Raw genomic sequence first — 17,779 nt, 5'->3', positions numbered from 1 at the left:
AGTGGGACCAGCACACCAGAAGGGTCACTCACCGGAGACACTCATGGACTTCCTTCTCTCCAGACTTGTTCTCTGCCACCGTGCTGGGCATGACTTCTGTTCTGGATGAGGCGATACAAGTTTAGGACCTGTGCTATAGAGTGAGGCAGACAGATTGAAGAGTCAGCACTGGGAGAAGACACCTATTATATTAGCTCTCCTCTAGAAGGAAGGAGACTGGCTCTCTAGTGCCCCCTAGCTGTCCTATAAGTTATTGTCTGTATAGTATATCTCTGATTTCAGGTTACGTGAAGCCTTCATGAAGAGATTTATAATACAAAGAAGAGGTAAAAGAGGTTTGCCTTACCTGATCCCGGAGAGCCCCGAGAAGGGTCAGTCTTTTAGGGGTTCACTAATACCATACCTACAGTGCTCTATATGGTGAACTGTATTGTAACGTATACACATTACACCTACAGGAGCTTTTATGACAATCCATACACATTAATATGGAGGTGCTCTGGTTTTCTTCCATTCTCCAGGAAGTCTTTTTATAGGATTTCGGAAGTATCTGTGGGAATTCTTACTCATTTATCCAGAAGTTCATTTGTGAGATCAGACCCTGATACTGGACGCTGATAGGGCCCGGACTCACCATCTCCATTCTAATCTATCCCTTGGAAGTTCCATGTGGTGCAGGTCAGGGCTCGGCCAGTCACCAAACTCCTCTATGGATATCACTTTGTGCACTGGGGTACAGTCATGTGGAAGTATTAAAAGGGGTTTTCTAGAACCTGAAGGTAATTGATACTGATCTCCTCAGTTTCAGATCAGTTGGGATCCAACACAAGGACCCTGCCCCAGTCAGGTGTTTTGTTCACCAGAGGCCATAGATATATACACACTGCTAGAAGTTCCAGATGCCACCGCTAAAATATATGGACCATAAACTGTATACAGTGATCAGAGGTATATAGACTATAGTGATGGTGACTCGAACTGCACTTAAATAGGAGCAAGGCTGATTCTGGCTGTATATCTTGGCCAAAAAACTGATTGGGGCTGGGTCCAGGTGTTGGACACCAATCTGTGGATAGGTCATCAGTATCAATTAGCATCAGGTCCTGGACAGTGGAACTAAGGGCCCTTCCCTTAAAAACAACTCCATAGAGTTACCCCTCCTCCACCAGACTTTACATTTGGCACAATGTAGTCAGTCAAAATTCTCTAGAAATTTTCCAAGATCAATGTGCGCCATCAGGGTACTTCAGTACTACCAGCTCGATGAGATGTTTTGAGAAGGTATCCAAGTCTCTTCTTGCTGAGGTCTTCTTCAATAAGCTTTGGCTCTGGAAAAGCTCCAAACATTTGCTTCTGAATAGGATCTACACCAAATCCATGTCCAAAAATCATCTGATGAAGAACTGGATGATCACGAGTTCAGCTTTTAAGAAGCTCTGGTCAATGACCATCACCTGGTCAAACACCTCCAGGCTTATGTTTTTCTCTTGTTGTTAACTTCCTTGACTTTGAAGATGTCCCATCCAAGTACCTAGTAAAGGAGAACTGTGCCCAGGCTACGCTATCTTCTGGCATCTTGCTGGGTGGTCTTAGGATTGGCTAGAATGGAGGATGAAAGCTGTGGCCGGGCCTCTTCTGGAACTTGTTGTCATGGGACCAACCGTGATTTTGTGGGGGTATCTAAGAAGCTCTTCCAGATGGACAGACCATGCAGATTCTTCCTGCTTCCTCTTCATTGATCCTGTGATGACGTCAGTCTTCCTTCCTTTGCTGGTATTGAAATACTCTGCAGACTTGCCACATGGAGATCTGTGTGCCAAATCCTCAGTTACATTCACCTTTGATGGTTCGAACCCTGAAGCATAGGCTAGCTACCTGCAATATGTGGCACTAGTGTCTTTACCATCATGGAAAAAATTATTGGGGAAAAAAAACCCCATCGTGGACCAATAAAGTATACCATAAGTGAGGTAAGTGTTTGGGAGATGGTCCAACCATAACCCTGCCCTATATCAGGTAGCCTACAAGCAGTAGCCCTCAACCTATAGGATCTGGTGCCTTTGTGACAATCGGTGTCCAGATTCTAGGGCCAAAGCGGATGGTGTGGTCAAAACAATGTGGTCACTCTAGATCAGCTTATTATTGGAGTCCCTTAAAACAAAAAATTGATTATCCATATTGGACAACTTTATCGGTACTCGCAATGAACCCTACTACTGCCAATGGCTTGTGGCAATGGCCAGTGCTTTGTATTACCCTGAGGTAATATCAGGGGTGAACCTGCCCTTTTCGCTGCCTGAGGCGAACGACAGAAAGTCGCCCCCCCCCCCCCCCCGCTGTGAGGAGGGGGCGGGGCAAAGGGGCAGGGCTTAGCAGCGTTCACAGGCAGGGAGAGGACCTGCTCTACGCCTGAGCGTGGGGGGGGGGGGGGCCGCTGGAGCAGTGCTGCTCCAGCGACCTCCCCAATCCACCACTTGGTGCTAAACCAGTCCAGGACAGCTTGTCCTGGACTGGCTTAGGTAAGCAAAAATGCCGCTCCTCCCTGGGTCCCTGGCATAGCGCCGCCTGAAGCGGTCGCTTCAGGTCGCCTCATGGGAGGTGCGGCCCTGGGTAATATCGGTAGGACGTCAGTGAGGATTGTGCCCCCTCGTTCAGCTGTATTGGTCACACATGCCAAATCCCAAATTATTCAAAGTAGATCCCAGTAACAGCAGCACTTATTACAATTCTACTATGTGGCAAACCTTGTATATTGAGGTACAAGAACATTGGGAGACGTTCTCTCCATGGTGAGCAGTGGCTGAGGTAGTGCACAAATATTCGGCGAGTCACAAGTCCATGGATTCATGCTTTTGTGCAGTCATGTACTTTCTGCAGCATCAGCACCATAGACTTCTCATTGCAAACATCCCCGCTCCTTAAATTCTCCTCTTCTGTCCAATATATTACTATCCCGTCCCTCTCTTGGTGACAGTACTGTAATGACAGTCATATTCGTGGTCACCTAGCTTCCCTATGAGATCAAGACTGACCAGTTATACAGCTTAGTGTGAATTGTCCTATGTATCACTGCATAACTAGGTATATAATCCATATAGGAATCTGGGAAACCAGGTCAGTCACAGGCAGATCACTACTGACAATGATGAATGGACAGCCCATGACAATACTGTCTCAGACTAGTGATCTCCAGCTGTTCCAAAACTACAATTCCCAGCATGCTCTGCCAATAGTCTATGGCGAGCTATGCAATTCCCTTAGATAGTAGTATATAGATGATATCTGTGCAGCAGAATATGGTGGCTTGATATAAGGAATGGGAAATGTAAAAAATAAGATATATAAAATCAAGAGGTTCTCTACCTAAATCGTCCTTGGCAGTCTGGTTAATATGGACACATGATCTCCGTAAGCATCTAGCAACCAGTCTGTGTCATATCACCTGGGTCAGAGGAGGCACTCAGCAGATTTATAATACGTTTACACGCAAGTCTCCTTTAGGTCGGAGTCACACTTTTCCAATGTCTAGAGGCCTTTTTACCTCGTTGTCTTGGGGGAGGTTCAGGAGATAGATACGAGAGTCAAGGGAGACCACCTGTAGGAAGAGAGTTTCCCTCAGGGCCTTAACCCCGCTCCAGGAGCCCAGAATGAGAGGGCACGTCCAGAATATGTGATACAGAGTGCTCACTTCAGTACCGCAGCGCCAGCACCCCGTGGGGATTGCCGAGTTCAAGGCATGTGGGAGAGCAGGCGTGTGATACCAGTGCATCAACAATTTGTACTGGACTCCCGAGAGGACTTCTGAGCACGAGACCACACAATCCGCCATTATCCTGGGGATTTAGAGCTACCCATCGCCTCCTCCCATCTGGATGTGTAATGGTGAGAAAGGGAACAAGCTGGTAAACCAAGGAAATGAGGTCTGTGGTAGATGTGCCCCTACGGCAGTGTGGAGGGAGAGCTCAAGGCACCCATGGAGAGAGCGGACAAAATGAACCACCTAAGAGTAGTGACGCCATTCAGCGGCCAGAAGATTTAAGTTTTGTTGTGAGGTATTCTGTGAACTGCCGTTAACTGTTCGAAGAAGCCACAGAGATCTTCCCTGTGTAGATGACATCATGTTCATTGGTCGCATGGTACATAAGTGAAAGGGGATGAACGCTAATACCACACCCAACCACTACAGAGTGTATGGCGCTGTGCTTTGTCATCAGAGAGAAGGCTGGAGATCTCACCTGAACAATGTAGCATCTTCAACCAACTGATCAGTGGGGGTCCTGGGTATTGGACCCTATGTGATCAAAGGTATCCGGATACCTGGCTGAAAATGACTTACAAGTTTGTGACGCCCTCCATCGGTAATGCTGGAATTCAATATGGTGTTGGCCCACCCTTAGCCATGATGACAGCTTCCACTCTCGCAAGCATACGTTCAATCAGGTGCTGGAAGGTTTCTTGGGGAACGGCAGCCCTTTCTTCAGAGAGTTCTGCACTGAGGAGAGGTATCGATGTAGGGCGGTGAGGCCTGGCACGAAATCAGCGTTCCAAAACATCCCAAAGGTGTTCTATAGGATTCAAGTCAGGACACTGTGCAGGCCAGTCCATTACATATGTATTTAAGACCTATCTTAAGGGTAGGTCATGAATATATAAACCCCATAATGCCCCTTTAACTCCATCCTGGAGAGCGCCACCCACAGGCAATGGTGAGTACAGGCATGATTAACTTACCACTTATCCATGACAAATATTTCAAGGATAGGAAAATCTTACACATTAGTGGTTTTAATATAATTTATTGAGTTACACAAAAACCTTAATTTTGCACAGATGGCAGCTCAGGCCTCGGACAACGTCTGCACCTCTAAATAGAGGACAAGTCTGAGCTCTGACTACCCGCAAATATCAATCTGTAAAAACACAACCGTTACCTGAAGTATGAGCGGGCGAGCAGTGTTAGCGAGACAGCGGCCATTTTATCGAGGTGATTCCTTATCTAACCTGCAGTTATGAGGTGTAAGGTACAACATTCTTTGTACCTCCAACTGGTTCGGGTCACCATAATGGCTGCTTCTGCCTTATTTTTGTTAACTGGAAATATCACAGAGCCCCCCCACCCCCTCCCCCCTTACATTAATAAAAATATAAAACCATGCATCACCCTCTCTAGCTCATTCCATATAGCTAGTTAATTCAATGGGAAAATCTGTCTGACAACTAATATGGCCTCCAATGACAAATCTGTCTAGCTGCACAGCCATAAGGGACAATGGAGGTGCATGGCAGTACCATTAGGCAAAATTGATAGCGGAGGCCATGTTGGCTGTCACCCAGCTTTCCTAGACACAGACAGAAGCTGTTTAGTAAAACGTACAATATAAAGAATGGATTTCCAGCTTTAACAGAAGGCTATAGGCACAAAGTTTCTTTGCTGGGTGGACAGGCGATGCTAACGGTTAGGATAAAGGAAAGGCTGGCGGCCATATTCTTATCGATATGTGTGCAAAATCATAGCAATGTGGGAGGGCATCTAAAAAAATCTATGAGGAACCTCAGCTCCTTAACACAAGATGGCTTCCACGTGTGGCAGCACCAAACCGTAATACTTCTAATCCATGAACTCATCTTTGGAAGTGTTGCATATACTGGTTCTATATGGCTACATCCTCTCAATAAATCATGTAACACAAGTGGGGGATGGGCACCCCCTGCCGCCATGTCTACCATACGGACACCACAGTATGGAGGCATGACGCCAATGCCAAGATAAAACCTATTGTGTGCTTGTAACTGTGCTCACTGACCTTTTACCGTATACAGGTATAATGTACGTGCAGCACGGCCACCAAAACTAGACATGAAGGGGTTAACACTCCATGTCCCAAGTCCCTTGGTGGTTCCTGTATGGCACTCTATGGAGTAAGCCAGGCGAGTTCACAGCATTGTACAATGTGCCATAGGTTAGAGGGTAAAATGGAGGATTCTGGGAATGTAAATGTCAGTAATCCGGTTGAAATCTCCATGAAGTCCGGATTTATTAAAAGCCCAAAAAGTGATCTTGTGTCTGTGAGGTGTGACCGCGATCACATGAGGTACCAGGCGATAGTGGCAGCAACAGCGGCGGCAAAGGCAGCAAGAACTGCTTTCACTTCAGGACGTCTTGTAAGAGCCACAGCAGCGTGGAGCGGACAACCTGCAGCAGCTGCGGGAGAGAAGGAGGGATAAGTGACTCCATGCACTGAGCTCAGCTCTGTATACAGTATATATACACTCACGTTACCAATGCTCACCTTTAGCAGCATAGTACGGACATTTACGAATATCTCCCTTCCCATCATGCACTGGGAGGCTGTCACCCTGCGCTTCATCAGGGATGGAGGCTCCTATTTTATCCAACTCCTCAAATACCTGCAGGAAATAAAGAGTTACAGACGTTACCACATTCAGTGTGATAGGAGCAGTATTATAGTAGTTATATTCTTGTACATAGGAGCAGTATTATAGTAGTTATATTCTTGTACATAGGAGCAGTATTATAGTAGTTATATTCTTGTATATAGGAGCAGTATTATAGTAGTTATATTCTTGTACATAGGAGCAGTATTATAGTAGTTATATTCTTGTATATAGGAGCAGTATTATAGTAGTTATATTCTTGTACATAGGAGCAGTATTATAGTAGTTATATTCTTGTACATAGGGGCAGTATTATAGTAGTTATATTCTTGTACATAGGAGCAGTATTATAGCAGTTATATTCTTGTATATAGGAGCAGTATTATAGTAGTTATATTCTTGTACATAGGAGCAGTATTATAGTAGTTATATTCTTGTACATAGGGGCAGTATTATAGTAGTTATATTCTTGTACATAGGGGCAGTATTATAGTAGTTATACTCTTGTACATAGGGGTAGTATTATAGTAGTTATATTATTGTACATAGTAGGTAGTATTATTTTAGTTATATTCTTGTACATAGGGGGCAGTATTATAGTAGTTATAGTCTTGTACATAGGAGCAGTATTATAGTAGTTATATTCTTGTACATAGGAGGTAGTATTATAGTAGTTATATTCTTATACATAGGAGCAGTATTATAGTAGTTATATTCTTATACATAGGAGCAGTATTATAGTAGTTATATTCTTGTACATAGGGGCAGTATTATAGAAGTTATATTCTTGGACACAGAGGGTAGTATTGTTCCATAATTCCATAGGATGGCTCTGGACACTCACCTGCATATTAAACTGGAAGGCTCTGTTCGCCTCTTCCACCATGCTCTTCTTGGCTTCTTCATCCAATTCAAGGGTGTTGAGTCGGGCCCTGTACAGCTGCTTGAACTGCTGGGCATTTGTGACATTATCAAATAAGTAGAATTGGATTCCTTCGCCGGTGCTGGGTAGGTGTAGAGCTCTTTGGGCCACCTTCTTCAATACCTGTCCTCCTGACAGGTCACCCATGTACCTGGTGTAGGCGTGAGCCACCAGCAGTTCTGGCTTGTGACGACCCAAGTGACGTATGCGGTCTACATACGCCTGTGTGGCCTCGGAGCAGTGGATCGTGTCCTCCCAATCCTCTCCGTAGAAGTAAGCGACATCTTTCTTCAGAGATTCCGCCCTGTGCAGCTCCTGAGGGAAATACAGGGGGGCAATGGCTGGGTTGTCCTTGTTCCGGTCAAGCTCTTCCTCTAGGGCAGAATATGTGTAGTACAGGGCGCCGGTGGCCAGCTGTGTTCAGGAGACAGATAACAGTGGTATTTAGCAGAGATCTCTAAGTAAATACAATAACTTGCAGAGACAACTCTTATTAATATCCCTCATGAGGAATGTATTACTGAATATTGGAGGCCATGCAGCTTTTCTGGATGACACAAGGGGGTTTTATTAACTCGCCATGTCCATACATTACACTCACCTTAAATAATTCTCTCTTGATCCTACCCTTCAAAAATTCCTTCACAAACTTTGTATTTTCTGCCTTCTCGTGAGACTGCTTAGTTCCTTCCTTGAGAAGCTCAGACAGGTCTGTAGGGCTAAGGAGACATAAAGACGACCTCTGTAAGTATCCAGACATGGCGGTTCAGTAGTAAGAGGTCATGGTGTATATTATCAGCATGAAAGGTTCTTTAAAGGAGACTTTTCACCACCAACTTCTAGTCATTACACCCCTCAATAGGTGGCGCTTCACTGATTCCTGCACTGTTGGAATTTCTTCTTTAACCTCCACCGTTCCCAAAAAATCATGTCTGTTATCATGATCACAATTATACTCGATGCTGACCGGTTGGTGGAGCAGACGGACAGGGATCGCCCACCTGATGGCAGAGAGCATAACTGTGCTGAAACTAACAGCATTGATTGCTCAGGAATGGTGGGGCTAGAGAAAAAAATTTCAACTATACAGTGGAGACGCGGTATTGAAAGATACAAGTTGGAGGTGGTGAAAGCTCCCCTTTAAGGAAATCTCAGTTTTCGATCTAAACTCTACAAGATGTTGGGACACCAAGAAGCTTTTACTCCTGAGTCACATTGTGTTTCCTTCCTCATTTACAGTCACAGCTGAATTCTGCTGCTTTGCAGTTTTCAGAGAACAGGACATTGTGGGAACTCAGGTGACAGTGACACAGTCACGTGCGGAGAGAGGTCACGTGAATGAGCCAACCCCGTGTGTTTCTTTTTTTTTTTTTTTTAAATGTAGATTGTGAGCCCCACATAGAGCTCACAATGTACATTTTTCCCTATCAGTATGTCTTTGATATATGGGATGGAAATCCATGCAAACATGGGGAGAACATACAAACTCCTTGCAGATGTTTTTTTGCCCTTGGTGGGATTTGAACACCAGGACTCCAGTGCTGCAAGGCTGCAGTGCTAACCACTGAGCCACCGTGTGGCCCCTAACCCCGTGTGTTTCTATGGGAAGCTGGCAGAATTTTGAAAGCTGCTCTGGAAGGAACTAGAGGAAAGTACATGAAATAAAGCAAAACCAATAAAACAAAGTCACTGCACACTGTCTATAGATTGATTTCGGGTGCATGGTTCTGGGCTTTACACCCACCATTGTAAATATACAGCACACTAGCAGGAGCTTATCATGTCCCAGAGACAGAAGGGGCCCCCGAGGGAAAACAAAGACTATAATCTCTTCTGAAGTCTACATAACATGGACACTATATAGCGGATTGAAGGGATCACAAGATCGCAGTGTCAATCCCCCTCCCCGGATATCAGCTCTGCCAGTGACTACTGTCACTACTGACTTCTACAGATGTCACACTTAGATGGGAACATTGCGAAATAAGGGAATACAATACAGAATGGACGACCCGCAGACCTCTAAAAAAGAAATAAGATAAGATATAAATATAGGAAGAAATCAAACATACCGCCCTCTCCAACCCAAACCGCTACCATATCTGCCCTGAAAACAGAATAGTGACCCGCCACTATACAAATCTAATGGATGCAGAGCTAGGAGTAAAATATATATATATATACTACATCCACCTCAATACAATATATATCTCTATATAAAAAAGGGATACAAAAAAAACGCACAAAAAATACACAATACAGCATAATGGTACAGGGCAGAAATTAGTGATGTTGCTGTGTTCAGCTCACACAGGGGTCTTGTACGCCACATTTCCATGTAAATCCATGTTTGTACCAGTGACACAAGAAAATCTGCACAGCACAAGACTGTTATAAAGGACCAGAGGAAAAACCGCAACATCAGGACCACAAGGAATCAACGCAAAAAACATACAGGAAAGAGACAAACTGCCTGTAGGAGTGTATTCACACAAAGCAGTTACAATGACAGTTTTGTCAGTTTTTGATGATTTTTTTTCCATGTGAAACACATTAGAAGTCACAATTATACAAAAACTGCAGCAGAATGTCATGTGTGCCAGGAGGCCGCCCAGGACCTGGAGTGTTACAGGTTGTGCGCTCTCCCGTTACGATGGGATATCACATACACACAATTGGGTCACCTTGTTATTGTGTATGTGGCAAGGACTTAACAGGAGTACAGTAAGCTAAAATCTGCCCCCTACAGGGAGATGGTGGAAGGTCACTAGTAAACATGTTGCTCAGCTATAACGGGTATTTATCTGCGCCCCAAAATATGAGGCAGATATATTACATGACAGGAGACGCAAAGTTTACACCACAAGAAAAGCCCCCGACCACAATATTCTTAGAAATTATACAAGAGCCTCCCCACCTTGTACATTGCTTCAGAATGTGATGGCGCTATATCACTCTAGTTAGATGTACCACTCACCTCAGGGGCTGGGTTTCTGTCTCGTCTCCATAAGCGGCTCCATAAAGCCCATTCTCTTCCGGTGCGGTGGACATGGCTTCTCCTGTTCTTTACGAGGTGACAAAACTTTACACCCTGTGTGAGAGAGACGGAGAGACTGAAGCGGGAGAGCAGCACAAAGCCTGGACAATCCAGTGAGCCCGTCCCCTCCTCCGCGCCCCCCCTCCAGACAATGCTCCCTATGTCACCCTATACCTAGTGGATGCCATCTGCCTCGTGACTAAGCCCCTTCCCCTTTCACTTACTGTGTGCGTCTCTCTGGCAGCCTGCGCTCTGTGTGTTAGCTCATGTACAGCGCTGAGTAGATGACTGGCTGCAGCGGGGTGACCTATATATATATATATACGTGATCCCAGCAGCTGCTGTCACTTCCGTATTTCTCTGCTGCAGTCAGGATTTTTTTTTTTTCCTAAACGTGACTCAGCACATTCAGTATATCCGAAAACAGGAAGTGAGTGATTGTAGCGTGACTCAGCAGAATGTCAGGCTGGGAGGTAAAGCATACGAGGCAGGCATAGCAGGCAGTATTAGGGGCGGCGGGCACTGCCAGGCAGTCACAACTCCAGGGTCGCCGCTCCTGGCCAACCTGCCCTTACACAGCGTCAAATACCCCTCAGCCATTGTGGAGCAGAAGTGTCACATGACCATTAGATTCCTAAAATGAAGTCAGCCCCTGGTAAATGACCCATTCTCTTTGGTTCCAGTCTCAGTAACTCCTGGGAAAGCTGGGTGACAGCGATTATGGTGTCATTAGGGGGGAAAAGGAATTGCTCTATCAGCTGTCCCAGACTTCTGAATGGACATAATGTGATAGCGGAGAAGAAGATGTGACTTTAAGTAACTAAGCAGACTTATCTTTCAGGAGAATGGGAAAGCTGGATGATAACTATTTAACTGCCATTACAATTCCCATAGGAGCTGTTCCGTCAGCTTTCCCAGGATCCTGAAAAGTAAATCTGTCTAGTTATGCAGCAATACAGGAGCAGAGGTTGTGACACTTTATAACTAAGCAGATTTACCTTTCAAGGAGACTGGGACAGCTGGGTGACAACTATTATGGCTGTTATTATGGCTCCTATAGGAGCGGTTCAGTCTGCTTTCCTGGGCTCCTGAATGGTAAATGTGGCCAATGAAGCAGTGATACCTCAGTAGAAGATGTAATGCTGTGTATCAAAACAGAGTTACCGTTCAGGGGATTGGGAGAGCTGGGTGGTGGCCATTTCAGTTGTTCCAACTTGACCAAACACAGACATATTGCAATTCTAACTGTGTATTCATACAGACAAGACCTTTCACCTTTGCACAGGATAGCGGGTCTCCCACTACCGAAAAGGGGGCGTCTGCCACATACACAGAGATCTGCAGAAATGGGGTAAATCCAGCTGGAGGCCAATGGGCGATACACAGCGGTATACAGCACAGCCTGAAACCTGTATAATGTATAACTGAAGACAGTGCTGACGCAGTGTGTACAGAGCCAAGGAAGAATCCAAAGCACAGGAACAACCGCCATCATCACAACAGCTGGACAGTCACATACACAGCCACATCTACGTGGTACATATAGGAGATGTGTATGAAGTGGTGAATATAGTATGCATATACGGTTGTATCATAAGGGATCTTTTTGCTTTGCCAACCTTCCATGTCCTCTTTTAGTGCTGTGGGCCTATGGTATAGTGTGGCGGTATTAAGCGGGTTCTACACAGCTCTCTTACTTGGCAATATTATTTCAGCACCGTATGCTGGACTATGGGCAATATTATTAGTGGTTTATTCAGCACTATCTGACAGTATTATTTATGCACTATGCATTAAATGGCTGTCTAACTTAAAAAGAGTGATATTTAGGTACTGTATACCCTATTAGTTCAGCACTATATGGTAGTATTGTTTGTATACTATAGGGTAATATTTAAGCACTAAATGCGCTATTAGTTCAGCACTATCTGGTCATATTGTTTTGGCTCTAATAGTTCAGCTCTATACATTGGTATAATTTGGGCACTATTATTAGTGCTCTCTCAGTTCAGCACTATATGGCAGTATTGAAGGGCTTAGTTCTGCACTAAAAGGCAGTATTATTTGGGTTCTGTTGGGGCTTTCAGGGCAATAATTTTTTTTTTTAAGGTCTTAGTGCTATTAATGGGTTAATAAGTGCACCCAGATACCTTTAGCCATGTTTTGAGTGATTTCTGGGAGCTCCTGGCATCTTCTGCATTTGTTTACACGGTGTAGCTTCCTGCTGCCTTAGCTGATGCAATGCATCATGGTAGTTGTAGGCTCTCACACCATCTCCCTATCACTCCTCCTCCCCCTCCTCATCTCTTTAGTTATCCCACCAACTACTAGCCCACCCCCATTATACTTAGGGCTAGTTCACACGTGGGCAAAGGAGAGGTTTTTGACAGCGGAATTCGCTTCAAAAACCGCTCCTTTAACATGGTGGTCTATGTAGACCACTAGCTTTTTTTTTCCTCCTAGCGTTTTCCGCCTGAAGAAGCGACATGACCTTTCTTCAGGCGGAAAACGCCTGAAGAATTGCATAGAAGTGAATGGGAGGCGAAAACCGCGAGTTTTTTACCGCGCGGGTTTTTTGCACAAAAAACCGCGCGGTTTTTTGCAAAAACCCGCGAGTTTTTTTCCGCGCGGTTTTTACAGAACACATTTTTTTTTAACAGGATATCACACCCCAGAGGGTGGTCCTGGGTGTTGGCTGCTTCCTGCAGCCATTTTGTGATCTCAGCTCATTGCAGCAGTAGCAGCAGCAGCAGAAGCATCACCAGCAGCAGCAGCAGCAGCAGCTTCAGCAGCTTCAGCAGCTTCTTCTTCTTCATCTTCACAATAGCGTCATCAGCAGCAGCAGTATCAGCAAAAATGTAAGTACTACTCTACTTCAATATTTCATGATATAAAAAATTAATAGAAATTTTTTTTTTTTAAATGTTTTTTTTTTTTTTTAGTACAAACTGCCAAATTGCCTCACCTGACTCTAGCATAAATGGTTGCATTTTCTTTGCATTGTGTTGTCTTTTTTTTGTGCATTTTTTAACCCCTTCTTTACAGGCAGCTGATGATGCGATTTCCATTTCCCAGCTAATCTCCTTTTTTCCCCCCCTTTTCTTGCAGCTCTTCTTAACAACTGCAGTACCTGCGCCAGTCGGGCACGGGTCCGCTCTTTTCCAAAAAGTAAGTATGTCGTACAAAATGGTTGCATTTTCTTTGCATTGTGTTGTCTTTTTTTTGTGCATTTTTTAACCCCTTCTTTACAGGCAGCTGATGATGCGATTTCCATTTCCCAGCTAATCTCCTTTTTTCCCCCCCTTTTCTTGCAGCTCTTCTTAACAACTGCAGTACCTGCGCCAGTCGGGCACGGGTCCGCTCTTTTCCAAAAAGTAAGTATGTCGTACAAAATGGTTGCATTTTCTTTGCATTGTGTTGTCTTTTTTTTGTGCATTTTTTAACCCCTTCTTTACAGGCAGCTGATGATGCGATTTCCATTTCCCAGCTAATCTCCTTTTTTCCCCCCCTTTTCTTGCAGCTCTTCAAACAACTGCAGTACCTGCGCCAGTCGGGCACGGGTCCGCTCTTTTCCAAAAAGTAAGTATGTCGTACAAAATGGTTGCATTTTCTTTGCATTGTGTTGTCTTTTTTTTGTGCATTTTTTTAACCCCTTCTTTACAGGCAGCTGATGATGCGATTTCCATTTCCCAGCTAATCTCCTTTTTTCCCCCCCTTTTCTTGCAGCTCTTCAAACAACTGCAGTACCTGCGCCAGTCGGGCACGGGTCCGCTCTTTTCAAAAAAGTAAGTATGTCGTACAAAATGGTTGCATTTTCTTTGCATTGTGTTGTCTTTTTTTTGTGCATTTTTTAACCCCTTCTTTACAGGCAGCTGATGATGCGATTTCCATTTCCCAGCTAATCTCCTTTTTTCCCCCCCTTTTCTTGCAGCTCTTCTTAACAACTGCAGTACCTGCGCCAGTCGGGCACGGGTCCGCTCTTTTCCAAAAAGTAAGTATGTCGTACAAAATGGTTGCATTTTCTTTGCATTGTGTTGTCTTTTTTTTGTGCATTTTTTAACCCCTTCTTTACAGGCAGCTGATGATGCGATTTCCATTTCCCAGCTAATCTCCTTTTTTCCCCCCCTTTTCTTGCAGCTCTTCTTAACAACTGCAGTACCTGCGCCAGTCGGGCACGGGTCCGCTCTTTTCCAAAAAGTAAGTATGTCGTACAAAATGGTTGCATTTTCTTTGCATTGTGTTGTCTTTTTTTTGTGCATTTTTTAACCCCTTCTTTACAGGCAGCTGATGATGCGATTTCCATTTCCCAGCTAATCTCCTTTTTTCCCCCCCTTTTCTTGCAGCTCTTCAAACAACTGCAGTACCTGCGCCAGTCGGGCACGGGTCCGCTCTTTTCCAAAAAGTAAGTATGTCGTACAAAATGGTTGCATTTTCTTTGCATTGTGTTGTCTTTTTTTTGTGCATTTTTTTAACCCCTTCTTTACAGGCAGCTGATGATGCGATTTCCATTTCCCAGCTAATCTCCTTTTTTCCCCCCCTTTTCTTGCAGCTCTTCAAACAACTGCAGTACCTGCGCCAGTCGGGCACGGGTCCGCTCTTTTCAAAAAAGTAAGTATGTCGTACAAAATGGTTGCATTTTCTTTGCATTGTGTTGTCTTTTTTTTGTGCATTTTTTAACCCCTTCTTTACAGGCAGCTGATGATGCGATTTCCATTTCCCAGCTAATCTCCTTTTTTCCCCCCCTTTTCTTGCAGCTCTTCTTAACAACTGCAGTACCTGCGCCAGTCGGGCACGGGTCCGCTCTTTTCCAAAAAGTAAGTATGTCGTACAAAATGGTTGCATTTTCTTTGCATTGTGTTGTCTTTTTTTTGTGCATTTTTTAACCCCTTCTTTACAGGCAGCTGATGATGCGATTTCCATTTCCCAGCTAATCTCCTTTTTTCCCCCCCTTTTCTTGCAGCTCTTCTTAACAACTGCAGTACCTGCGCCAGTCGGGCACGGGTCCGCTCTTTTCCAAAAAGTAAGTATGTCGTACAAAATGGTTGCATTTTCTTTGCATTGTGTTGTCTTTTTTTTGTGCATTTTTTAACCCCTTCTTTACAGGCAGCTGATGATGCGATTTCCATTTCCCAGCTAATCTCCTTTTTTCCCCCCCTTTTCTTGCAGCTCTTCAAACAACTGCAGTACCTGCGCCAGTCGGGCACGGGTCCGCTCTTTTCCAAAAAGTAAGTATGTCGTACAAAATGGTTGCATTTTCTTTGCATTGTGTTGTCTTTTTTTTGTGCATTTTTTTAACCCCTTCTTTACAGGCAGCTGATGATGCGATTTCCATTTCCCAGCTAATCTCCTTTTTTCCCCCCCTTTTCTTGCAGCTCTTCAAACAACTGCAGTACCTGCGCCAGTCGGGCACGGGTCCGCTCTTTTCAAAAAAGTAAGTATGTCGTACAAAATGGTTGCATTTTCTTTGCATTGTGTTGTCTTTTTTTTGTGCATTTTTTAACCCCTTCTTTACAGGCAGCTGATGATGCGATTTCCATTTCCCAGCTAATCTCCTTTTTTCCCCCCCTTTTCTTGCAGCTCTTCTTAACAACTGCAGTACCTGCGCCAGTCGGGCACGGGTCCGCTCTTTTCCAAAAAGTAAGTATGTCGTACAAAATGGTTGCATTTTCTTTGCATTGTGTTGTCTTTTTTTTGTGCATTTTTTAACCCCTTCTTTACAGGCAGCTGATGATGCGATTTCCATTTCCCAGCTAATCTCCTTTTTTCCCCCCCTTTTCTTGCAGCTCTTCTTAACAACTGCAGTACCTGCGCCAGTCGGGCACGGGTCCGCTCTTTTCCAAAAAGTAAGTATGTCGTACAAAATGGTTGCATTTTCTTTGCATTGTGTTGTCTTTTTTTTGTGCATTTTTTAACCCCTTCTTTACAGGCAGCTGATGATGCGATTTCCATTTCCCAGCTAATCTCCTTTTTTCCCCCCCTTTTCTTGCAGCTCTTCAAACAACTGCAGTACCTGCGCCAGTCGGGCACGGGTCCGCTCTTTTCCAAAAAGTAAGTATGTCGTACAAAATGGTTGCATTTTCTTTGCATTGTGTTGTCTTTTTTTTGTGCATTTTTTTAACCCCTTCTTTACAGGCAGCTGATGATGCGATTTCCATTTCCCAGCTAATCTCCTTTTTTCCCCCCCTTTTCTTGCAGCTCTTCAAACAACTGCAGTACCTGCGCCAGTCGGGCACGGGTCCGCTCTTTTCAAAAAAGTAAGTATGTCGTACAAAATGGTTGCATTTTCTTTGCATTGTGTTGTCTTTTTTTTGTGCATTTTTTAACCCCTTCTTTACAGGCAGCTGATGATGCGATTTCCATTTCCCAGCTAATCTCCTTTTTTCCCCCCCTTTTCTTGCAGCTCTTCTTAACAACTGCAGTACCTGCGCCAGTCGGGCACGGGTCCGCTCTTTTCCAAAAAGTAAGTATGTCGTACAAAATGGTTGCATTTTCTTTGCATTGTGTTGTCTTTTTTTTGTGCATTTTTTAACCCCTTCTTTACAGGCAGCTGATGATGCGATTTCCATTTCCCAGCTAATCTCCTTTTTTCCCCCCCTTTTCTTGCAGCTCTTCTTAACAACTGCAGTACCTGCGCCAGTCGGGCACGGGTCCGCTCTTTTCCAAAAAGTAAGTATGTCGTACAAAATGGTTGCATTTTCTTTGCATTGTGTTGTCTTTTTTTTGTGCATTTTTTAACCCCTTCTTTACAGGCAGCTGATGATGCGATTTCCATTTCCCAGCTAATCTCCTTTTTTCCCCCCCTTTTCTTGCAGCTCTTCAAACAACTGCAGTACCTGCGCCAGTCGGGCACGGGTCCGCTCTTTTCCAAAAAGTAAGTATGTCGTACAAAATGGTTGCATTTTCTTTGCATTGTGTTGTCTTTTTTTTGTGCATTTTTTTAACCCCTTCTTTACAGGCAGCTGATGATGCGATTTCCATTTCCCAGCTAATCTCCTTTTTTCCCCCCCTTTTCTTGCAGCTCTTCAAACAACTGCAGTACCTGCGCCAGTCGGGCACGGGTCCGCTCTTTTCAAAAAAGTAAGTATGTCGTACAAAATGGTTGCATTTTCTTTGCATTGTGTTGTCTTTTTTTTGTGCATTTTTTAACCCCTTCTTTACAGGCAGCTGATGATGCGATTTCCATTTCCCAGCTAATCTCCTTTTTTCCCCCCCTTTTCTTGCAGCTCTTCTTAACAACTGCAGTACCTGCGCCAGTCGGGCACGGGTCCGCTCTTTTCAAAAAAGTAAGTATGTCGTACAAAATGGTTGCATTTTCTTTGCATTGTGTTGTCTTTTTTTTGTGCATTTTTTAACCCCTTCTTTACAGGCAGCTGATGATGCGATTTCCATTTCCCAGCTAATCTCCTTTTTTCCCCCCCTTTTCT

General features: G+C 44.4%; 1 protein-coding gene across 5 annotated transcripts in view; it reads right to left on the bottom strand.

Annotated features, from left to right (window-relative positions):
• HMOX2 (heme oxygenase 2) overlaps nt 1–17,779 on the bottom strand; it is a 35,702-nt gene that overhangs the window by 10,037 nt on the left and 7,886 nt on the right. Inside the window, exons 1-6 of one of the 5 annotated variants that reach the window (XM_075285527.1) lie at nt 10,580–10,759; nt 10,296–10,409; nt 7,920–8,037; nt 7,241–7,732; nt 6,291–6,408; nt 4,826–6,202 (exon numbers count right to left, since the gene is read on the bottom strand). In XM_075285527.1, coding sequence (XP_075141628.1) covers nt 6,084–6,202; nt 6,291–6,408; nt 7,241–7,732; nt 7,920–8,037; nt 10,296–10,369 — 921 coding nt within the window. In that variant the 5' untranslated portion in view covers nt 10,370–10,409; nt 10,580–10,759 and the 3' untranslated portion in view covers nt 4,826–6,083. Of the gene's footprint in view, nt 1–4,825; nt 6,203–6,275; nt 6,409–7,240; nt 7,733–7,919; nt 8,038–10,295; nt 10,410–10,529; nt 10,552–10,579; nt 10,763–17,779 lie in introns of those variants that run through there. The other 4 variants (XM_075285528.1, XM_075285524.1, XM_075285526.1 and 1 more) reach the window with 4 other exon arrangements.

The sequence above is a fragment of the Leptodactylus fuscus genome, chromosome 8 (genome assembly GCF_031893055.1).
Source record: "Leptodactylus fuscus isolate aLepFus1 chromosome 8, aLepFus1.hap2, whole genome shotgun sequence".
Taxonomy (NCBI): Eukaryota; Metazoa; Chordata; class Amphibia; order Anura; family Leptodactylidae; genus Leptodactylus; species Leptodactylus fuscus.
Note: the sequence above shows the minus strand (reverse complement) of the source record. Positions and strands in the feature narration are given on the sequence as shown.